This window comes from Protomyctophum parallelum, assembly GCF_964188405.1.
Source record: "Protomyctophum parallelum genome assembly, chromosome: 7".
Classification (NCBI taxonomy): Eukaryota; Metazoa; Chordata; class Actinopteri; order Myctophiformes; family Myctophidae; genus Protomyctophum; species Protomyctophum parallelum.
This window is the reverse complement of record NC_139705.1, coordinates 16,865,380-16,890,482: the sequence shown is the minus strand read 5'-3', so window position 1 is coordinate 16,890,482 and position 25,103 is coordinate 16,865,380. Positions and strand designations below refer to the sequence as shown.

Below are 25,103 nucleotides of genomic sequence, written 5' to 3'. Positions count from 1 at the left end.
GAATGATTGATTGAAATATTTATTAACAGTTTGTAGAATTTACAGTACATTTTAAGCACAAACTCAATACAAAGACTGTCAACTGTGAGTGGACGACCCAATTAAGTATTACACTTGTAAATGCTCATATATGATACGGTCTGCTTCTAGCGAAAATCGAACTAATTCAGCAGCAGTAACATTAGCGTTTTCTCTCAGTCAGTTGATTCTTCATATCCATATGAGTGAAGCGGCCGGGGTGACATGTTTATTGTTCAAACACAGTTGTTATAATGAGGCTTTCAATGCAACTAAACAAATACATGAACCTGGGGACTGACGCCCTCTACTGAAAGTGACGTCAGACTTCGGCGCTCTATTGTAAATGCAAAATAGCTACGCGTGAATCTTTTTTTTTTTTTTACAATAACGTTATTTGTCAGAAAGGAAGCCATTGAGGGTTAAAATGGGTCTTAATGCTTCCAACTCATATAACTGTCACCAACAACACTTTTAATGATATTACATGAAGCAGACAGCCCTGTGATGAAACCTTTAGCATTACACTGTGGTTAATACGTTTTTATTCACAATGGAATGTTATTGTACTCTTAATATATCATGGTGTAGCACAGCACAGTAGATTCATATTTCAATCGATCTGGGATGTTAAAATTGTGCAAAACTCTGTTCAATGAATGGCCTCTTCTGCTACATTAAAAATTACTAAACATTAAACGTTACTTATACCTGTTATTGAGACTCCTATAGAGCATGTTGACATGGATAGCTTGGTTAGTAGTATCTCTGTTAGTTAATGCAGTTTGATTGATTAAATTAATAGCCTATTTTATTAGACAAAAATGTAGAACAGTAGTGTCATAGAGTGGAAAATGCCATTTGGTTTAATGTCACAGAATGCAGTGCCACGTAGAGCAGCATGATAAATGGTTAACTTTATAGTGTGTTCAAAAATGGCAGATCTGCAAGTTCAGTGTCTTGAATGAGATGTGCTGTGAGTTTGCATATCTGCTATTGTCCAGCATAGGACCGTTGCACAGTGAAGTATAAATTATTTTCGCTCCTATGCCACCAAAATGTGGAACGCCCTACCAACAGTCATTAAGACATGTGAATCCCTTGACTCCTTCAAAACCGCTCTCAAAGGGCACCTACGGATGGCTGCAATTCGAAACTGGCCTCTGTAAAATCTGAATCCCCCCCACCCCCCCACCCCATTTTCCCTCACTGTATATTGTATCTTTTCCCTTTTTTGCTTCCCATATGATGAATTTAGCTACATAGAAATGTCTATTTGTATGTCTCTAAATGTTTGTATGTCTTTAAATGTTTTGATGAATTGAACAATGTGGACCCTGTTGTAAACAAGTGTAATGCTTAATTGGGTCGTCCACTCACAGTTGACAGTCTTTGTATTGAGTTTGTGCTTAAAATGTACTGTAAATTCTACAAACTGTTAATAAATATTTCAATCAATCAATCAAAAAGGCTTTAGGATTTATAAGTCGTTTTTAGAATATAATAGAATATTCACTCCAGTGAATAGCATTTATCCATTTAGATAACTTTTTGATGTTATTTAATTACTTATTTTTACACAGAAACATAATGTGTGTCTTTACAATAACTGTAATGTAATAATAATACTAATAATGTAATGTAATAATTATTAATTAAATAGCCTTATTTTATTCTGAAGGCAACCGGATCTCTTAAATTAGCTAGCTCTCAGACAGGAAGTTCTAAATTAGCTCAAAAGACGGAGCCCAATACATTACACTATGCACCGCATGGGGCTCCATTTAAAATCATAAGCCCCGCGGCCCCCGCCTACTGTATCCGGATCTAGACCGCCGGTCATTGGTCCGTCTGAATGGCAGTGAATGGCTCACAGCTGTGAGCACGCACGACAGACAGACAGACAGACAGACAGACAGACAGACAGACAGACAGACAGACAGACAGACAGACAGACAGACAGACAGACAGACAGACAGACAATAATTTGAAAAGGTTTGTCAAGAACTGCATCCATAATAATATTCTTCAGACACATGCAGTGTCTACTGGTGAACACTAGATGGCAGCAAAACGTCGGTTTCCCAGTCTGTCCATGACAAACGAGTTGTAGTGTAGTTTCACCTGCTCTCTCTCTCTCTCTCTCTCTCTCTCTCTCTCTCTCTCTCTTTGATTGATTGATTGATTGATTGATTGAAATATTTATTAACAGTTTGTAGAATTTACAGTACATTTTAAGCACAAACTCAATACAAAGACTGTCAACTGTGAGTGGACGACCCAATTAAGCATTACACTTGTTTACAACAGGGTCCACATTGTTCAATTCATCAAAACATTTAAAGACATACAAACATTTAGAGACATACAAATAGACATTTCTATGTAGCTAAAGAACAGAACAGGAATTCATCATATGGGAAGCAAAAAAGGGAAAAGATACAATATACAGTGAGGAAAAATGGGGGGGGGGGGGATTCAGATTTTACAGAGGCCAGTTTCGAATTGCAGCCATCCGTAGGTGCCCTTTGAGAGCGGTTTTGAAGGAGTCAAGGGATTCACATGTCTTAATGACTGTTGGTAGGGCGTTCCACATTTTGGTGGCATAGGAGCGAAAATAATTTAGTCCCTTGTTTGTGCCGAATCTGGGTTGTACATGGTTTGTTGCACTCCCTCTGGTGTTGTGGGTGTGGACTTCGTTTACATTAAGGAAGTATTTAGACAGGTACATGGGTATCTAAGTATCTTGGTGGTGTATCGAATCTTGTGGACAAGATTGCAAGATTGCAAGATGCTGTACTCTGTCGTCGACCCTAAGCCATCCCAGCCTGTCAAAGTGGGCAGGGGTGAGGTGGGTTCGGGGGGTGAGGCCAAGTAGGAGCCTGACCAGTTTGTTTTGGGAGGTCTGGAGCCTTGTTTTAAGGGCCTTTGAGGTGCTGTGGTACCAAGAGGTGGATGCATAGTCAAAGAAACCTTGTACGAGGGCTCCTGTTAAGGTCTTCAAGGTGTTTTTGCTGACCAGTGAGGAGATCCTGTAAAGGAATCTTGTTCTTTGATTGACTTTTTTGATTACGTTGGTGGCCATTTTATCACCGGAAAGATTGGCCTCCAGGATGGAACCTATAGTAATTTGATCTTTTCGTGTGATAATATTGTCACCCACTCTAACCACTCTCTCTCTCTCTCTCTCTCTCGAAGTGTATATTTGTATGTCTCTAAATGTTATGATGAATTGAACAAGGTCTAGTGCTTTATTGGTCGTCCACTCACAGTTTGTATTGAGTTGTGCTTGAAATGTTCTGTAATTCTGCAAACTGTAAATACTTCAATCAATCAATATCAATCACAAACCACCAACACGTAAGAATATAGTTGTCGTTGGATAAGATGTTGTGCACAATTCCATGCTATTTTTCAATAGCTAAAGTATAACATAATGCTTTAAAACACCAAAAGGGGTTGCCGCCCAAAATGGGTTTTAACATGTTATTGTATTGTCATGTGTAGGTCCAATTCACGCACTGTGACCTTGTAGATCTGTGAACAACCCAGACCGTTTTTGCTTGATTCAGTATTTTAACCATAGTAGATTTAGATTCATCAAAACAACCTGTACCTTCTCTTGGTGATATTATCCATCTAATAGAAAATACTTGTTTTAATTACTTTTTTCATTAATTTTTATTGTTTTGAAAAAGAACCTCCTCCAGAAGGAGGATGGAAGAGAATAAAAAATAGGATGGAAGAGAATAAAAATTATCTAAAAATTATAAAACATGTTGGCTCCCTGGAAACACTCTGCTACACCAGTGGTCTCAAAGCTTTGCCTCCTGAGCGGCTGTGGCTCAGGAGGTAGAGCAGGTCGTCCAATGATCCGTGGGTCGGCGGTTCGAATCCCATGTCTACATGTCAAAGTGTCCTTGGGCAAGACACTGAACCCCAAATTGCTCCCGATGTGCTGGTTGGTGCCTTGCATGGCTTCCGCCACAATCGGTGTATGAATGTGTGTGTGAATGGGTGAATGTAATGCACAATTTATGTAAAGCGCCTTGGATAAAGGCGCTATATAAATTTACCATTTATTGATGATATGCACACTGCTGCCATATCTTGCCAGCAAGATGATTATTATTATTATTATTTTTTGTTATCAAATGTTTTTTAATTAAGACAAAAATCACAATAAGACACGTTAACATCATGAATGACTTAAAGAAAACAAAACACATATAAAACACATAACAGCAAAAGCAAAGAACACAAAAACAAAAACAAACAATCCCACCCACCCCTCTCCCCCCCCCCCCCCCCCCCGAGACCAAAGATGCCACAAAATGTCATTACTCCTACTACTGTGCAATGGAAACAAATAAATAAATAAATAATGATAATAATAATAATAATAATAATAATAATAATGATTAATCCATGCCCTTAACCAAATCTGCAATACCAGACATTAATGGGCTGTATTTTACGTGTCTTAAGTATCAGGTCTTATTCCCTAACTTGAGTAAACTAAAGACCTGGAGGCGTGATCAATGCCATTTGATTTGCCCTCGCTCTGCGCACAATCGTATTATGAAAGGCATATTGGCCCGTGTTGAACGCACACACATATGGCATACGGCGTTCCTGAATATTTTAGCATTGTGGGAGTGTCCATATGTTAATTATTTTCGCTTTGCGCAATTTGCCATTAAGCCCCTTGACCTAAAAACACTCAGCGCATAACGATTAGACGTGGGTCTGACCACCTCATAAACGCAAAAAGCACTGTTTGATTTTACACTTGAGCGTCTCTGGGAGGCTGCTGGAGTGTTGCCATGTCTGTTTATTATAAGCGGCTTCTTTTTCTGTAAAGTTGCTTGTAAATATTGGTAGTTGACTAGTTGTACTAGTTGTGGTTGCTTTTCTTGTTTCTAAAGTGGTTATTTGGGCTTTTCTCCTAATGTTGTTTAAACCAGTAATCCTCACACAGCACATTCCCATGTCAAGGATCCCCAGATGAATGCATTTGCCCAACTAAGGACGGCTAATCCAAAAAATAAATTATTTTTTTCCAAGATTACTTTTGAAAATAGCAGATCTATACCAGCTCACAATGCATCACATTCATTCATTAAAACAATGAACTCTGACTGCAGGGGGGTATATATATAATGATCATTATAACAATGTGCAAGAACATATTTAAAAAGAAGGAAGAACTTTATATTTGTGGACAATCAAAATATGTTTTTTTATTTTAATGTGGTGTAATTAAAATTAATCTGGATATGGCACTCACTATCTAGAAAATAAAAACATGGCACTTCATTTAAAATAGGTTACAGACCCCTGTTATATGCGCTTATTTTTATAGACCTATTTACTTGTTTCTATGAGACATGGCAACAGCCTCTTTTTCTTTGTAAAATGTTGAGATTAGAAATCCATCTAATAGAAAATACTTGTTTTAATTACTTTTTTCATTAATTTTTATTGTTTTGAAAAAGAACCTCCTCCAGAAGGAGGATGGAAGAGAATAAAAAATAGGATGGAAGAGAATAAAAATTATCTAAAAATTATAAAACATGTTGGCTCCCTGGAAACACTCTGCTACACCAGTGGTCTCAAAGCTTTGCCTCCTGAGCGGCTGTGGCTCAGGAGGTAGAGCAGGTCGTCCAATGATCCGTGGGTCGGCGGTTCGAATCCCATGTCTACATGTCAAAGTGTCCTTGGGCAAGACACTGAACCCCAAATTGCTCCCGATGTGCTGGTTGGTGCCTTGCATGGCTTCCGCCACAATCGGTGTATGAATGTGTGTGTGAATGGGTGAATGTAATGCACAATTTATGTAAAGCGCCTTGGATAAAGGCGCTATATAAATTTACCATTTATTGATGATATGCACACTGCTGCCATATCTTGCCAGCAAGATGATTATTATTATTATTATTTTTTGTTATCAAATGTTTTTTAATTAAGACAAAAATCACAATAAGACACGTTAACATCATGAATGACTTAAAGAAAACAAAACACATATAAAACACATAACAGCAAAAGCAAAGAACACAAAAACAAAAACAAACAATCCCACCCACCCCTCTCCCCCCCCCCCCCCCCCCGAGACCAAAGATGCCACAAAATGTCATTACTCCTACTACTGTGCAATGGAAACAAATAAATAAATAAATAATGATAATAATAATAATAATAATAATAATAATAATGATTAATCCATGCCCTTAACCAAATCTGCAATACCAGACATTAATGGGCTGTATTTTACGTGTCTTAAGTATCAGGTCTTATTCCCTAACTTGAGTAAACTAAAGACCTGGAGGCGTGATCAATGCCATTTGATTTGCCCTCGCTCTGCGCACAATCGTATTATGAAAGGCATATTGGCCCGTGTTGAACGCACACACATATGGCATACGGCGTTCCTGAATATTTTAGCATTGTGGGAGTGTCCATATGTTAATTATTTTCGCTTTGCGCAATTTGCCATTAAGCCCCTTGACCTAAAAACACTCAGCGCATAACGATTAGACGTGGGTCTGACCACCTCATAAACGCAAAAAGCACTGTTTGATTTTACACTTGAGCGTCTCTGGGAGGCTGCTGGAGTGTTGCCATGTCTGTTTATTATAAGCGGCTTCTTTTTCTGTAAAGTTGCTTGTAAATATTGGTAGTTGACTAGTTGTACTAGTTGTGGTTGCTTTTCTTGTTTCTAAAGTGGTTATTTGGGCTTTTCTCCTAATGTTGTTTAAACCAGTAATCCTCACACAGCACATTCCCATGTCAAGGATCCCCAGATGAATGCATTTGCCCAACTAAGGACGGCTAATCCAAAAAATAAATTATTTTTTTCCAAGATTACTTTTGAAAATAGCAGATCTATACCAGCTCACAATGCATCACATTCATTCATTAAAACAATGAACTCTGACTGCAGGGGGGTATATATATAATGATCATTATAACAATGTGCAAGAACATATTTAAAAAGAAGGAAGAACTTTATATTTGTGGACAATCAAAATATGTTTTTTTATTTTAATGTGGTGTAATTAAAATTAATCTGGATATGGCACTCACTATCTAGAAAATAAAAACATGGCACTTCATTTAAAATAGGTTACAGACCCCTGTTATATGCGCTTATTTTTATAGACCTATTTACTTGTTTCTATGAGACATGGCAACAGCCTCTTTTTCTTTGTAAAATGTTGAGATTAGAAACGGCCATAATTCTTTCATTTCTCAACCTTAAAAATAAATAAAAACTTCTCCATAATCCTTGGGAAGTTTGCTTTCATATGCTGTATCACACCCGATTCAAGTCTTCTTCAATAAAATGCTACGAGCGAAGACTATATACCATCGGGGCCACAGGCACAGCATTAAGCAGCAGCATTCAACTCATTCCTTCATCATGACTTGAATGAAATAAAATATAATAAACGTTATTTTACTGGTGTTTTTCAATAGAAACAAATTATTTTGAGGCATAAAGGTGACAGCATGCAGTGCAATAGGAATAATTAACCCAAATGTGACAAAGTCATGTCATGTCTTCTATGGTGCCAGCCTGAAGAAATGTAATACCACGATCCCCAAAGTGCGCATTCCGTATGTGACATCAGCTGACTGGTAAAGAGAATAGTACGAACATGTTGATTGGGTACGTCTCAAACACGCCTTAAACACACCCATGACTAATTCAAGGCCGTTTTGCGCAATCCACGGGGTGTCGAAAGCGCTTCTTAACATGCCCAAAATTGCAATATGACATACAACACGCCCCCAGCTCATAAAACTGTAATATTATATGTCATATTATATGCATTGCTTAATGGAGCCCCAAATCTCAATGTTTTCCTCTTTTGCACCATGCAATCTTGCTGTAGGCATTTCTAGATAAATGATATCTAGAAAGGTCAAAGCCCATTGGCGAAATGACAATGTATGAGGCGGTTTCCAGTGCGAAGCAACCATCTTCTTTGCGGCCGTTACGCCAGCAAAGAAGACACGAATACGGGTGTTATTTAATGGCAACTGGGATACATCATTTAATAAGAATAGAGATGGGGAGGAAGATGATTATTTTTCGAAGTGTCTGAGTTTGGACGCACTCGTTATCAGTAAAGCAACCTCCTTCTGCCTCCTGCATTATGTGCAAATTCAAAACAGGTGGTAGCTAGGCCTACACAAACTACACATGGGCTGCTGAGTGATAGTCAACGAGCACTTCCAAACTCCAGCACTTAGAAAAAAATCACCTTAAGACATTCCCGATCGTATCTTGTGCTGTTTTTTCCCCCACATCTCACGCTTTCTTGCACTGATCAATGGACACTTTTGTTTGGCTTTGCACTGTTGACTATTTTTGTCTTGTTTTTCTCATGAGGAGACGCACTGATCGACTGTATATATTTATATATGTTTATCCTTGTTTGCCCTGTACTGCAGTTCTCACACAGAGGTCATTGAGGTCAGGCCAATCTGACGACACCCCAAACCTAGTAGCATGTGTGTCCATTTTAAGGCTGGGCTTTTATCTGAACCCCAGGAAACTTGGCTTGCCCTCTCTTGCCAGGGGTACTTTATGCCGTTTCATTTCATATCATGCATGCTGCTAGTGATGAAATAGACAAATATTGATCAAATCATTTACTGGACTTGGTTTCCATTCAGTCACCTCCAGACTCTGAAAAGAACACACACACAGTACACACACACACACACACACACACACACACACACACACACACACACACACACACACACACACACACACACACACACACACACACACACACACACACACACACACACACACACACACACACACACACACACACACACACACAGAAATATGTTTGCAAGATTAGTCGCAGACACGATACTGACAAGGAATAAGGAATAATATACTGTATTCTTAAAGTCATTATTATATCATGTTCATGGGATCAACATTTTATTAAGTAGTACATAACATTATTATTCATGAAATAGACAAATTATTATTTGGGGCATAAAATAATAGACACATAAGGCAGGAAAACAAGTCAAAAGAACCCTATACAAACATGTCACTATAGCTTTGAAAACAAGGTGTTTGGTGTTTCCGTTCACTATGTACACAACGGCTACAGAGAGACATCTGCTGTTCATCTCCCCGGTCACTCTGGAGAAGAAAGCAGGCAGAGAAACACCCGTAAACCCATTGAGAGAACAAATTCTACAAATGTCTTCTAAATCCTAACAGTTTTCTTTAACAGTGGTGCTCACTATTATTTTCATTGTCAAGGACCCCCAGAATGATATATATTTTGCCCCCTATCTCTAAAATATGTTGTTCCAGAGACCCCCCAGAAGCAAAGATTTGTGTTATTGTTGTGATTTGTGCTCGTATAGCTACATGCTATAAGGGTGACACAGATGCGTCCGCAGGTCTAAATGGGTTAAGGGACAGATATGCATAATAAAGTGCCCTGACACAGTCCCACGGAAAATAACGCCAGACTTACCTTCAAACATACGACCTAGACTCCTGCCGACCCAGCACTGTAAGACAGAGAACAGGTGGTTAAATTGGGCACGTTTGTGCCGGATTCACACTAGCAGCGGTATTTCGCTGGCATATTATGAGTGAGCGAAAGTGTTGATGCATTGTACAGTATATGGCAGGGGTCCCCAAACGTGTTGTAGATGTTTGCCTGGGACTCAAACTAGTGAAAATAGCTAGTAGCTCACAATGTGTCACTTCGGCTATTTTCACTACTTTCTTAAACATTTGTTTTCTAATTTATGGAATTTAAGATTTTTCATTTTATTTCTTGATGAAATTACTGAAAAAATATGACATTTTTTAATAATTAAAAACAAAACATAGGAAACAAAAACGGTGCATTATTCCGACAGGCGTGTTGCCCTGTGCCTAACCCTAACCCTGTGCCTAACCACACATGAAGCCACACGTACTAATGCGCCGTCGGAATTACGAGCGCATCCCAGGTTGGGGTTTGATTAGATCTTTTGATTTGATTAGATGTTTTTGATTTGATTTGATTTTGATTTAGCAATACAATAAAACATATAACATAATATAAAAAGGGAAAGTGCCAGGAGGAGGCAAGAAGCCCGAGGGGGCCTCTACCTATATAAGGCACAATAAAGACATTGAGAACATCATCGATCTCCAGTCAGTGGCAGCATTATTTCAGGGGTCAGGGGCTGAAAAGTTTGGGAAGCCGTGGTCTATGGATTATCGCTGCTTTCTACACCTTCCCAAGCAGGGGTCACCAACATGTCCGTACACGGACAATGACTTGGTCTTGTCTGTGGCAAATGTTTGATTTTCTGTTATACACACCATTATAATGTTCTTATTTTGGTTTCTCCAGGTATTCTTCACAATATTATGTATGGCAATTATTCATTATGACACTATGGCATTTTAGGAGTCCAACTATAGTACTAGTGGTTCTCAAATGTTTTATTTGCAAAGACCCCCTTAACTCAGAGTTACAGACCGGTCATTCGGGGCTATCTATTTATGTGTTTCTGGTAATATTATTGTCCACTCATTTTGTATGTCCGTGGCAAAAACAATTATGTTGACAAAAATGTCCACCACAAGCCAACATGGCGATGACCCCTGGAGCCAAGGGAAGCGTCAAAGTTTAGAAGAGTTTTAGAAGTGCACTGTGCTCTGAAGAAGAAATAATGTTGGCGTAGACTAGGCGTATACTGTACAGTGAAACCAAAGAAAGTACTACTATGGAAGTCGCAAATATTGATATGAACTCTCAGTTGTACTGCAGGTGTGAAATGATTTAAGACAGCGTCTCAATCCTTACCTAAAAAATACATCCTTTACAAACGAGCTGCCATAGACGAGCAAGTAGTACTTGGGAGTACTTCACCTGCCTGCCTGTGAACTCTCCTGCTTGGCATAGCCGAATAGTGTCTCCTAGTGGCAGCAGAGCTCTCGCTGCACCACTACAGCTCGCTTATTTACGACTGAGGTGACGTGTCACTCATAACCTTGGACATGTTTTTTTATTGCGTTTTGCCATAAAGCAGAGGGACAGTAACGACTGGTGTGAATTCCTCGTTGAGGTGGTGACAGTCATTTGAGTCAACAGGCAGGAGACATCGGTTACATCAGTGAGTGAGTCACGTCAGCAGTGGCTTTCTGCCGCTCCTTATTGGCCTCTTCTCCTAGCCAATTCTTACGTCTTCTCACTGATGCCTGTTGACTCATGGTAATGTGAAGACACCGTTAGGCTGTGATGCAGGTCTGATGGGGTTATTTTAAAACACTATGGATCCCCCAGCATCGCCCTCATTTCGGCCATTTGAAAATAGATGATCTACAAGCTCACAATGCGAAAAACGCAAAATTGTAAATTGCAAAATTGTTAAGGAAAACTACGTTAGGGACATAAAGAAGAGAGGAAAGAGGGAGAGGTGCATGGAGGACTCAATCTGTGGCAAGTTACTGGAGGACGAATTTGAATTATACGCTAACGGAGACGAGAGCTGAGCATTGAATGTTTACATACTGCGAGGCATTATGAGTTGATGTGTTAGCAGTGTTTACACGGGATCTGAATGTACACTGGTAGTGTAAGGTGATAGCCTACACAGTGTTTCACAGTCTTAATGTATACTGGTAGTGTAAGGCGATAGCCTACAGCAGGGGTCCCACGCTTTTCTGACTTGAGAGCTACTTTCAATCTGACCAGCTCAACAAGATCTACCCACCAAAATAGTTTAAAAATGTACTTGAGTGGGCTTTAAAATAGCGGCACTGGCGTTACATATGAGACAAACACACTTGGAATGGGAAATAGAGGGGGGGAATGGAATTGGTTGGGTTTTTCTTTTTTAAATAACCTTAATGCTACTGATGATCTTTGTGTGCAAGTATTGCATTGTGGGTTTGAGCTGACAGGCCCTTTTTGATGTCAATCAATCAAGTCACCTTAATTCAAGTGGTACAGTAGATGCCAAAAAGATATTTTGTATTATTATATATTTTTACGGGAATGTCATGTGTTCTACCTGAACAGCCTTTGTGATCTACTGGTGATCTACCTTTTGGGCACACCTGGCCTACAGAGTGTTACATCGTGCCATAAAAAGCCTCACTCACTGGCATGTCCTTATACACCAAGTAAAAAGCAATCCTCATGGCCCAGGCCGTAGCGTAACGGTCTGGGCACCGGACTGGTGATCCAGTCGCGGTGTGCCGCGGGTTCGACTCCCGAACCCGACACGGCCTTTACCGCATGTCATCCCCCCATCTCTCTCCCGTTTCCTGTCAGCCTACTATCTGTCCCTTAAAAAATCAATAAAAGGCGTAAGCCGCAAAAAAATATCTTAAAAAAAAAAAAAAAAAGCAATCCTCATTTCCTCTCCACTTATCCTCTGCATCGCCCTATGGAAATCTGTCCTGACTTGTTTACAATACTGTTCCTGTACTAGAAGTCTCTGTCTGTCTGTCTGTTTCTTTGTTTTCTTTGTTTCTTCTATTCCATCTTTGCTCAGTCCGTTCTTCTTCACCTTGCATCAGAAGAAGGGCTCAGAATAGCTCGACTAGCTAGCTAGCAATAGCATACTCATCTGGCTCTCCTTGAAATGGTAAACCACGTATTTAAGGGGGGAAGTTAGTGGGCATGTGGATGCACAGGGACGGGACAGTTTGTCTGTTAATAACACCATCGGGGCCCATGACGTAAATCACCGTAAAGTTCAAGTGCACGGTCATGTGCCCGAGACGGAGATTGATAATCTCCGTCAAATTAGTGCTATGAAACTGATCCATCGTCAGCAAGCCTAGAGGCGCTTGCTGACGATGGGCACATTTTATTAATGGATTAAATAGGCCCGGGCCCTCAAGGTGTTAACTGCACGAATCCTAGCGTTCCTTATTCTGGGCATGTCATGATCGGAAAAAATATGCGAACATCCTGTGAAAACAGTCGATCTACGAGCTTAAATTGTTAACTGGCGCTAATGACTTGAGTCCAGGTCTGCCAGCAGGAGGACCTAGTGGGTGTTGGGTCCTGAGTCTGACAGAGACCAAATACAACACTTGTTGAGAGAGGAGAAATGGGGTTGCCATGGGAGTGATCCAACTTTCTACACTGTTCTTTTAGAGGGGCGATAGCCCTTCCAACCACTGGCTTTCAGAATTATGTCATATTGGCAGCCAAGTCTATGGACTTTTTAAATGTTTGTTTAGAGCACTTTAAAAACAAAACATAGAGTAGCAGTCATTCAAGTCTTTAAACAAACATTACAGAGATGTAACATTACCAGGCGCCCCTCACTTCACACAGGGTGTGAATTTTAATAATAATTAATTGTATCGTTACCTTTGGGTGGGTGTTCAATTATTGTTCCTTCTCCTCTCCTGGAAGAGTGACCTCTGTGGGAACAAAGCAGAGCACAATTTCCTTTTAATCATCGCCTACATTTCAAAGTCATTGACATTTACAGACAAAAAGACGTAATTTCTGTGCACTGGATACACGTCGAATTCATCTCGGCATCTATCCCTGGTGGTGATGATACTTACGTTTGATGTCTAACCTACAGGAGACCGTGGCCTCTCCCTGGGCGTTCTTGGCTCTGCAGGTGTACACGCCACCGTCAAAGTTGCTGGGCTTGCGGATCTCCAGGGAGCACACGCCCTGTTTGGAGATCTGCCGGTACTTGGCGTCGTCGCCGATGATCATCTTGTTTCTCAACCACTCCACCTTGGGCTGAGCGGAGAGAGCATGCAGGGCCAGGGGGAAGGAAGGAAGGGGTTAACGACTGATGTCACCGCCGGATGTACAACACGGTAGATTTAGTTGTTGATGGGTTTTGCCTCCTCAATATATATATATATATATTAGGGCTGTCAAAGTTAACGCACTATTAACTAGTTAACTCACAATCCTTTTAACGGCACTATCTTTTTTAACGCGCGATTAACGCACTGTGAAGTTTGACAGAATGGTTGAGAGACGCATGGCAATTTTACACTGAAGAGTTGAATAATTGTTAAACAGCTGCATTACTTAAGTTAATTTAAGTATACACAATTAGAAAACTTAGAAAACATGTTATTTTGATCAACATGGCCTGTTATCTCTCGTAATGGTACCATTGACCAACATCAATACAGTTCTTTAGTTTGGGTCTGGAAGGCTAAATGTCATCAAATGGTGGTCCGTGGCTCAAATGCAGAATAAATAATGGACCTTGATATGAAAAATCTTGAAAACCACTGATTTAAGGTATATTTAGAATATTTAAAATATGCGATTAATTTGCGATTAATCACAGTTAACTATGGACAAAAATGCGATTGACAGCCCTAATATATATATATGTACCTTTATTGAAAAAGGATATCCCCTTGAGATGCATCATCTCGTTTTCGAGGGGGTCCAGCAACATACATCAAATACAGAGCAATACAATAGACAGAAACGTTACAACAAGTACATTCATGCATACATTACAAAACAAAAAACAGAAAAGCTCTCCCAAGCTGGCCGCTCCCACCCCACCTAATCACCCAGAAAATAAGGGGCTTAATGCATCATGGTTTAATGGACATAGTTCATAAAAAAAATAAAGAAAAAGACAAAATCAGAAACAAACTGTTACATATACTGTGTGGCATGTGCACATGCAGAAAAATGCTTTAGCGTCATTTTAGATAGATACTCAGTGTGATAAGATAACAAAGTGTGATTAGATAGATATATAGATATACAATTACAAACGTGCACATGCATAGATCACAATTTTACAGTATATTTGCAGGTTTGAGTGTAAAAAACAAACAAAAAAAACTGAGGCATATCAGAAGCAAGAGCAGGGTATTTGAAGATAAGTGAGGATGGAGACTTTAAAGATATTGACAGAGTTGATTGATCTGAGAGAGCTGGGGAGATTGTTCCAGTCATTTGGAGCTTTGTATTTGAAAGCACGTCGGCCGATTACTTTCCTGATGTTAGTGGGGACAGTGAGGTAGGCATACTCTGTGTTCCTCAGATTATATGGTGAGCTAAATGGATGCAGATACTGTTTTAAGTATTCCGGGTAGTTAAAATGAATACATTTGAAAATTAATAAGAGCCAATGGGAATGCCTTCTAGATTTGAGATCTAGCCAGTTGAGGGTCTCATACATGGTACAGTGATGGGTCGTATGAGGACATCTAAGTATGAATCTGCAGAGGTTATTGTAAGTGACATTGAGAGGATAGAGGTGTGTTTCAGATGTATTTTGATAAACAGTGTCAGCGTAGTCTATTATTGGAAGTATTAGTTGTGTGATAATTATTTTTCTGACCTGAAGAGTGAAGCAGTTAACACATTGTATGCTAGAGTTTTCTATTTGCTCAGGCTTGCTGGTGCTAAGCGATTAACATTGGACTTTTGAACTTTTTAGGGGCCCACAGCGAGGGGCCTCTTATAGCTAGAATCACATCGCATAAATAAAAAGTAGGCCAAACATGTCCACTTCAATTTAAAAAAAAAATTATGATTCTACCATCTTCCATTCTGGAGATATTGACCTTTTTCTAAAACCTGCTTTTGAAGGCACGCTGCTCGCTTGAAAAAACAGCAGAGATATGGAAGGTTGAAGTTGACAGACATTGACAGACAGATATAAAAATGAACACAAATAATATCATATACATACTACACACTGAATGAAAGCCCTGAATGTCTACTTTTAGGAGGAAAACAAATACACATGGTCCCATGTATAGTTTGTCAGTAATTGGCTATTGAATGCAGCTTGCGCCCACCAGAGAGGATTTCAGAAAATGCATGGACCAGAAGAACTATTATTCACAAAATAAGGCCTATAGCGAAATGTACATACTATATACCGTATGAAACAGAAGACTCTCTGCTTTCATAAGAAAAATACTTCTACTGTAATAATAATGAAAATCACACCCCTGTGAAGTGAGCAGTGCAATGTTGCGCAACATTGCACTGCTCACTTCACAGGGGTGTGATTTTCATTATTATTACAGTAGAAGTATTTTTCTTATGAAAGCAGAGAGTCTTCTGTTTCATACGGTATATAGTATGTACATTACGCTATAGGCCTTATTTTGTGAATAATAGTTCTTCTGGTCCATGCATTTTCTGAAATCCTCTCTGGTGGGCGCAAGCTGCATTCAATAGCCAATTACTGACAAACTATATTTGTATATATTTGTATATTTGTTTTCCTCCTAAAAGTAGACATTCAGGGCTTTCATTCAGTGTGTAGTATGTATATGATAATAATTTATTTATGTTTATATCTGCCTGTCAATCTCTGTGACTTTAAACCTTTATAACTCGCTATGATAACTTCATGAGGAAATGCTCACTTCACAGGGGTGTGATTTTTATTATTATTACAGTATTAGTTTTTTTCTTATGAAAGCAGAGGGTCTTCTGTTTCATACGGTATATAATATGTACATGTCGCTATAGGCCTTATTTTGTGAATAATAGTTGGACCTGAACAACTGCATTCAATAGCCTGACAAACTGTACATGGGATCAATATTATGTATTTGTTTTCCTCCTAAAAGTAGACAATTAGGGCTTTCATTCAGTGTGTAGTATGTATATGACAATAATTTATTTATGTTTATTTTTATATCTGCCTTCAGAACGATAGTATAACGGTGAGATGCGTTACTGGATCGGTGAGTTTAGTGGTTGAGGTTGACATGTCTGGACATGTTTGAGGAAAGAAGCACAGGAGAGAGAGATGATCAAATAACTGGCTGCTTTGTTGGACAACGCTATCTTCACTTTGTTTGGGCAAAGAAGCAGAGATCAGCGATGGAAAAGAGTTTTATCCACGGCAGATAAGTAATGACGTATTATCGAGGGACCGCCATGATCAACTAACTGCCTGGGACCGAGGCTACGTTGTCACCAGCCAATGCAGCCATCGCTATCCGTTGTGTGATTGTAGCCTTTTTATTCATTATAATTGCAGTGATAAGACCTATATCACAGCCGGGCGTCTCTCTCGATACCGTGGATATAGCCTACACCCTACATCCACAATCACACAACGGATAGCGATGATGGCTGCATTGGCTGACGAAGACGTAGGCAGTAAGTTGATCATGGCGGTCCTTCGATAATACGTCATTACTTATCTGCCGTGGATATAAAGCTCTTTTCCATCGCTGATCGTGCTTCTTGCCCAAACAAACAAAGTGAAGACGCGATGGCGATACACACAACGGATAGCGATGGCTGGTGAAGACTGAAGACGTAGCCAGGCAGTTAGTTGATCATGGCGTGTGCCGTGTGTGTGTTGAAAACGTTATGAAATGGCGATCGTTGAAGATTATTCTTGGTTTATATACTGGCAGAGGGCAAATCGACACGACTGCGTTATATCTTTTTCCGAGAATGAGTGAGCGGTGCAAGGCGATCGCAAGGCGCAGTGGGGCCTGGGGGGGGGAACTCAAACTGCCAAAGCGATCAAGAGACTCCCCCCACAAAGCTTCCTCGGGAGAAACCATGTAGAAACAGGAGGGGAGGGGGAATCGAGTGTATTCACAGACACTAGAGTATGGGTAACTCCATTTTAGATGCCCTGACATCTGCGTTGGTCTATGCCGTTGCCGTGCAGACCCATACGTGTAATGGAGGCATTGGAGGAGGGAGCGTCTTCGCCACAGACAGACCTCTTTTCAGGAGGGAGGGGCTTTTTACTCCCGGATCACATATTGGAGCTTCCTGGAGACGAAAGCTGTTATTTTCTTCGGTGTCCTGGAGCATAGGACGTTGATGTACAGTAAGCAATAAAAAAACGTATAAAACGTATAGTTACGCTTCGCGCGTACGGCGTTCGATATTAATAAAGCGTATGGATACGTTTCCAGCATTTTTTGTGTTAATGGATCGGTATAGAATTTTCAAGCTGAAATTAACTTTTTGGATAACAGAGGTGATATGGGATTTAAATGAGAGTTGAGGGTCGAGCCGGAGGCCTAGATATTTGTATTCATCTACCTTTTCCATTTGTGTGCCATCTGCAAATGTGATAGATAACGGTAGGGGGGTTGGTCGTGTGGAGAAAAGCATGCTAAAGGACTTATTTTTATTTAATATGAGCTTGTTGAGGTAAAACCATTTTTGGACTGCAGCAAAGTCAGCCTGTAGTGAGCACTGAATTTGGGTAATGTCAGGTTTATAGGAGTAGATGACTGTGTCATCGGCATATAGTTGAATATGGCAGTCAGAGCAAATTGTGGGCAGGTCATTGATAAAAATGGAGAATAGCAGGGGCCCCAGGGAAGAACCCTGGGGTACACCTTTCTCCATAATCCTATATTCAGATCGGTTCCCCTGGTATGAGACTCACTGACGTCTGAGGTGGAGATAATAGTTGAACCAAAGGACAGACTATTTTGAGAGGCCTATGGATTGAAGTTTATCTAGAAGTATGTAATGGTCTACCAAATATAATGCCTTAGTGAGGTCAATAAATATTGCACCTGTGCGCATATTATGTTCGAATGATGAGAATACGTCGTTTGTGAATTTTAGAAGTGTTGTGGTTGTTGAGAAATTGGGTCTGAAACCGGATTGGAATGGAGATAAGATATTAGAGTCGTTGACATATTTAGAGAGTTGGTTAAATATTAGCTTTTCAAATATCTTGACTGTGCAGTTGATAATAGAGATAGGTCTATAATTATTGAGATCATGTGGATCACCAGCTTTATGCAGGGGAATTATACTGACACATTTCCAGATTGATGGAATTTCGCATGTAGATAGAGATAGATTAAATAAATCAGACAGTGGAAATGAAAGAATGTGAGGAGCGATTTTCAGGAACTTGATCTCCAAACCATCTGGCCCAGCAGCACCTGGGTTTAACTCACAGATAGCCTGTTGAACGTCAGTTGGGGTAATTCTAGCAAAAGAAAAGGAGCTGTCGACCCTGGTGCTATTCAAGGGAGCGTGAGAATAGGGTGGATCTGAGTGTGAACTACTGACAGAGGAAAAGTGCTGACCAAACGCATTGGAAATTATGGAGGGATCATCATTATCATTTATCCTGATGAGATTAGGGCTTTTGTTTGTTTTGTTAAGTATGTTATTGATTCTTTTCCAAAATGTCTTTGGGTTATTGAAATCATTATTTAAGCAGTTTTTGTAATAGTTGGCTTCTGCATTTCTTGTTTTGGTTTTGCATGTGTTCCTTAGTTATTTATATAAGTTCCATTCATTCGGATCATTAGATGAGCGATACTTTAGCCAGGCCCTGTCTCTTTGTTTAAAAAGCTGTATCAATTCACCATTTATCCAAGGTAGGTGTCTTCCCTTGACCTTGATGGTTATCCAAGGGGCGTGTTTATCGATCACTTTGTTGAGTTCTGTGTAAAGGAAGTTCCAGGCATCTTCGACAGAAGGTATAAGTTGAAAGCGATTCCAATTTATGTCAAGTAGATCACGGGTGAAAAGTTCATTATTCATATTTCTGAATTGCCTTACTTTAATGTACCTTGGTGGTACACGAGGTAATTGGATCTTCCATATGCAGAAAATTATTGAATGGTCACTAAAGCAGTCAGATAGTACCCCAGATTTTGTGATTCTGTCAGGATGAGTGACAAGAATCCAATCTAGCAGAGATCTTGACAGATGAACAGGGTCAACTCTGGTAGGCTCATCAATAAGTTGAGTGAGGTTAGCACTATTAATAACATTTCGGTCCCTGGATGAGGACCTATCAAGCCAGTTCCGGTTAAAATCCCCCAGGGTAATAATTTCGTTTGTCCGATCTAGGGAGTTTTTGTAGACACAATGTGTTGTATAGAGTCAGAGGGAGCATCCTGGGGCCTGTAAATATTTCCAATTACCAGGTGTTTATTTTCATGAAACTTTATTCGGGTGAATAGGCATTCAAAATGCATGGGCTTCACAGTTGGGTTAACAAGCTCAGAGGCTAAGTGAGAAGAGATATATGTAGCCACTCCTCCTCCTCTTGTGCCTCTATCAGCTCTATACAATACGTATTCATTAAGTTCGACAGCATTATCGGGGATAGTCTGTCAACCAAGTCTCAGAGAGAGTAATTACATTAGGTTTATTATAAGCAACCCAGGCCCTTAAAAGGTTAATTTTTAGGAACAGGCTCCTGATATTAACATGTATAATATGTAAACCTTTCATAGTTTGATTATAGAAATAAAAATAAAAATGACATTATGACCATGAGTATGCATAAGAATAGAGGACATTGAGCTGGGCTGATGGCGGGAAGAGCAGCGCATGGGAGAGCACACACACATACACACACACAGTCACACACACACACACACACACACACACACACACATACAGACAATAGAGAAGCAATTCAGTCAAATCAATCACTGCATGACGGCATGCAGTATCAGAGATGGAGTGATGTCATTCTGCCATGACTCACAGGGCCAGCAAACGCGGAGCCTGTGCTTTAATTTCCTATAGGTGTGCAGAACACAATATGTGATATGTAATGACAATATCAAACCACAATGCTGCCAACCTTGTGCGCGTGTGTGTTTCCGGGAGTTAGAATTGCGTCGAGTGGGAGTAACTGAAGCCTTGTTTTCCCCCGTGCCCAGTGATGTGTTGCTCTGGGTTTATCCTCAGCTTGAACATTTAGCGGCGGTTCTCCGGACCATAACAGGCTAAAGTTTAGCTGGTGCTGGGATTGTAACGCCTCCACGTGTGGATTTCAAAGCAGCAACATTGATTTGAACAACAGGAATCATACATAGTTTAATCCTTCTTATTCTTTCCTAGGAAGGTGAGGTAAGAAAGTAAGAAACGCTAGCTTCTGGTCTGTCTGGGTGTCACGGGCACTCACGCGACACAGATGCAGGAAATCGGTCAAAGTTGCGCGGTGTCTGTTTGCATCTTTGACCAAACCATGCTGGCAAGATCGCTCATGGGTCACAGATATAACAACTCCATGGCACTGCTGACAGAGGGGTGAAAAAGGCTAAAGATAGCGTGTGACGAGGATGAATGAAGCCTCCTCCCAAGAGATGTTACAATTACTTTGTTTCACACACACATGCACTCTGTGTGTGTGGGGGGGTATCTATCTACAGTCACACTGATAGCAGTGGTTAGTCGATCGGGTGGCAAAAATAGTGCCTCCAGCAGCAGCAGGAAGCCTAACTGCTGTGAGAAGAGAGGAACAGCAGCCATCTCTATCTTTAATGTCTCCTGTGTTTCTACCTTCCGTCCTGTCTCATTTTGGCCTTTCTATCACATGAGCAAATACTACCACTACTAATAATTCAATTAAATAATCACAAATACAAATTTGTAGTATATATTAAACTTCATACAGTATGAAGATAACATTTGATATAGTACTTTGATATAGTACTTTATTGTCAGTTCACACTGAAATCCGTCTTGCGACACAGCTGCCAAGTATGCAGAACACATACAGTATACACACATTTGACATAACACAAAGAACAAGACAATTTACATACATAAAGACATGAAGACAAGAGCAATATCCACCGCTTAGATTATCCTGTGGCTATTTATCCTGATTAAGCCTCAAGGTCGACTGGTGGACAAAGGACCTCTTTAGTCTGACCTTATTGTATGCTGGTACACCATATCTCCTTCCTGAAGGTAGCAACCTATATTCTCCATACAACACATGCTTAGTATTAGAGGTGATATTCCTTGCTAACCTTAGGATGCTGTTATCATACTTGGATGTATAAAGTTTCTGAAGTTGTTGTCCAACAATCTTTGAACAAATGTTCAGTTGTTGCAGCAGTTGTGACTTTAGGGCTGCAGACAAACATCCATACCAGGTGGTACTACAGTACTGAAGAACACTCATAATAACAGAAGTGAAAAACAAAAGAAGAATCCGTCTACTAGCACCGAAGGAAGTAGATTATTTGCTTTGTTTTCTTACACACTGAATCAATCTGATCTTTCCATGACAATAGATGGTCTATTACTACTCCTAGGTATTTGTACGAACATACCTGGTTGATCGGTTCACCATGAATAGTAATGGGGGATCTGTGTATCTCTGGTGGTGTACCAAAAAGAGATACACAGACTTTATTTGACTTTGATTATACAAGCAAACAAGTAAAACTACACACACAAGCTGAACCTATATATTCAAATTGCTGATACAGATTCACCAATGTCACTAAAAGACAGTCAAATACCGTAATGGCCGGTATATTGGCTAAAACCAATATATCTGTCGGACTTTAATTTCAATAATTATGCCTCTCTGCTGTAGCTCTGGAGTCAATACAGATGAGACCAGAGAACATGGAAGAAACTTTCACTTATTCTGCACACACACACACGAACGAACGCAAACACAAAGTAACAAGCATTGTGTCCACGGTCCAGCTAGGGTTACTGGGTAGGCTTTCAAACAGCTGCTCCAGTTAGGTTTGCTTTGCTGGCAGAACCCAAGCCTGGCAGAGATATATACACACAGTGGACTCATTTAGACAGGGACAGTCCAGCTATGATCCAACCTGGATTAGGGCATCACCACCGCAGTCATCGCGGAAATGCAAGTGAGCGCTCGGACCACCACTGCTGAACCCACAGCTTACCTCTGAATTTAGTAACCCATGCACCACATCAGATCACGTGCACACATTAAAAGGCAAAACCATGCATAGACACAGACAACAATACTCTATGCGTGTGTGCGTGCGTGCATGAGTGCGTGCGTGCCCTCTTGAAGGCCCTCTTCAGCTGTCCTTGAAACACAATTCCCCTGCCAGCCTAACACCCTGTGCTTCCTCCTTCCTCCTTCCTCCTTCCTCCTCTATCCCTCATCTCTACCCTGATCATCTTCTCCTTCAGTGCTTCCTTCAGTTCTCCATGCGGCGCTCAGTGCTATAGGGCAGGGGTTCCCAACTTCTTTGGCTGGGGACCCCCGGAAATGCATTGGCCATGTCTCGTGACCCCCGCCCCACCCCCCCCCCTCCCCACCACCAATACAAACTGACTGCAAAAATACCTTAATAATAATAGAGAAAATACATCATAAATGAATACTGAAACCAGATATGAGGAAAGTTTATGCACACACCACATACTATGTAAACTCTTAATTTCCATTTCCCAGACATTCAGTTGCAAAAGATGTCAGTGGAAGTTTCTCAGTGGCATTTTGAAGCACCCGGAAGGACCGTCTCAAAACGTCTACTTCCGCATTGGACCGCCACATTTTGGTGGTCCAATGCGTTAGTGCAAACGAGCGCTCAATGTTAAAGCCCAGCTTCACGGGGTTTCCTCGTCATGAATCCACGGGTCCGCCTGCAGTCCTTCCTCTTACCACTAAGGCCCAGTGCTTCAACGTTGGAGTGCCTCACTGGCCCCTTGGTCGCGACCCACGGGTTGAGAACCCCTGCTATAGGGGCAGCCCTGTGCCAGTCACCATGCAGCACCCTGCCCACCGCGCCCGGTACAGTCTGCCCAGCACCCCGTGCTGTCTCCATCGCTCCCTCCCTGGGGTGGCCAAGGACAAATCATCACCTGCCACCCAAAGCCATCTGCGTCAGTAAAGGGACTGACAACTGTAAAGATTAAGTTTAACCAGAGAGGCGACCGCCAAGTCCAGATCTGACACATACTGAGACGGTCCACAGAGACATACCAGAGATAGCCAAGATCTCTGTTGGACATGAGGGCTTATAGAGATGCAACCGTAAGACCTCCTTGGGCAGCGTGCCCAAGGAGGTCTTAAGCACATGCACATGGTTCAATATGGGTCATATAGCAGGAACGACAAGCTTAAGGCTAGAGAATCTTCAACAACTTGAAAACCAGACGTCCATTTTCTGAGGCAAACATTTAATTCACCAACAATAGCAAATCTACAGACTCATGATGAGTCACAACTAGTGGTGGATAAAGTAATCGAATATCGTGACATAGAAGTACTCTGTTACAAGTAAAAGTCCGGAATTGAAAATGAACCATGACAAAAAAGACTAGAGATTCTTCAACACAGTGACACCGGATGTCCATATTGTGAGGCAAACGTTCACCAAAAATAGCAAATCTACAAAATCTTGGAGATTGGCTATTTTTGGCAAACAGATTTGGTCTAGTATAGAGCCCTGTGGGACTCCAGATTTGGTGTAGACTTTTTTGGTGGGACTCCAGTCAATGAAGTATATAGTAATGATTTAATTGCGGTAATTGAAGGCAGGCAACTTTCTCAAGTTGTTCCTCCTCACGGTGTAAACACAACTTGTGCTCTCCCTGTGCTCTCCCTCAGCACAAGTTGCAAATGTATACATGTTAAACTTAATATGAAAATAGATGTCAACTCTTATCATGGCAAGTTGTGCTTACACAACGTGTGCTCTCCATCAGCCCAAGTTGCTGATATTTAAACAGGTTTATGACAAGTTGTGCTTACACCACACAAGTTGCTAATATTTATTATACACGATACATTTGACCTTAATATGAAACTATGTCAACATGACAAGATGTGCTTACAGTGATCTCCCTCTCAGCAATCCATCTCCCTTCTCTAGGAAGTACGTCTATCCAGGTTACAAGTTATAACCTAATAAGACGTCCTTGGTGATAGCTGATAGCGGCAATAAGCCCTTCGACCCACTTACTTAATTCATTTCATATGATATTACTTAAAGGTGGGACAAGTGATATTATTTTGTTTAGATGTAATTAATAATCATGTGTAGTGTTTGTTCATTAATAGGGGTATTCCCCCATCTCTCCAGCTCAGAACATACTGTATAAGATGCAGGATAAAGTGAAATTGGAAGTGATGAAACACAAGACAAAATCGGACCACTATAAAACTGAAGCTGATTAAAACGTTTTAAGGGCCCATGACGTAAATCACCGTCAAGTTCAAGTGCACGGTCATGTGCCCGAGACGGAGTTTGATTAATCTCCGTCAAACTAGTGCTATGAAAACGGATCGCATTGCTCCACAGCCTAGATGCGCAGTGACACGTCATCGGAAATGTTCCTCCCCTGTTTAGC

The 25,103-nt window shown here is 40.6% G+C and overlaps 1 protein-coding gene across 5 annotated transcripts in view; it reads right to left on the bottom strand.

Moving 5' to 3' along the window:
- Positions 1-8,959: 8,959 nt before the first annotated feature.
- mybpha (myosin binding protein Ha) overlaps positions 8,960-25,103 on the bottom strand; it is a 46,055-nt gene continuing 29,911 nt past the window's right edge. For all 5 annotated transcript variants that reach the window (XM_083769411.1, XM_083769409.1, XM_083769410.1 and 2 more), the window contains 4 exons: positions 13,604-13,790; positions 13,401-13,453; positions 9,543-9,579; positions 8,960-9,199 (listed from right to left, as the gene is read on the bottom strand). In XM_083769411.1, the coding sequence (XP_083625537.1) occupies positions 13,419-13,453; positions 13,604-13,790 (222 nt within the window). In that variant the 3' untranslated portion in view covers positions 8,960-9,199; positions 9,543-9,579; positions 13,401-13,418. The remainder of the gene's footprint in view (positions 9,200-9,542; positions 9,580-13,400; positions 13,454-13,603; positions 13,791-25,103) is intronic.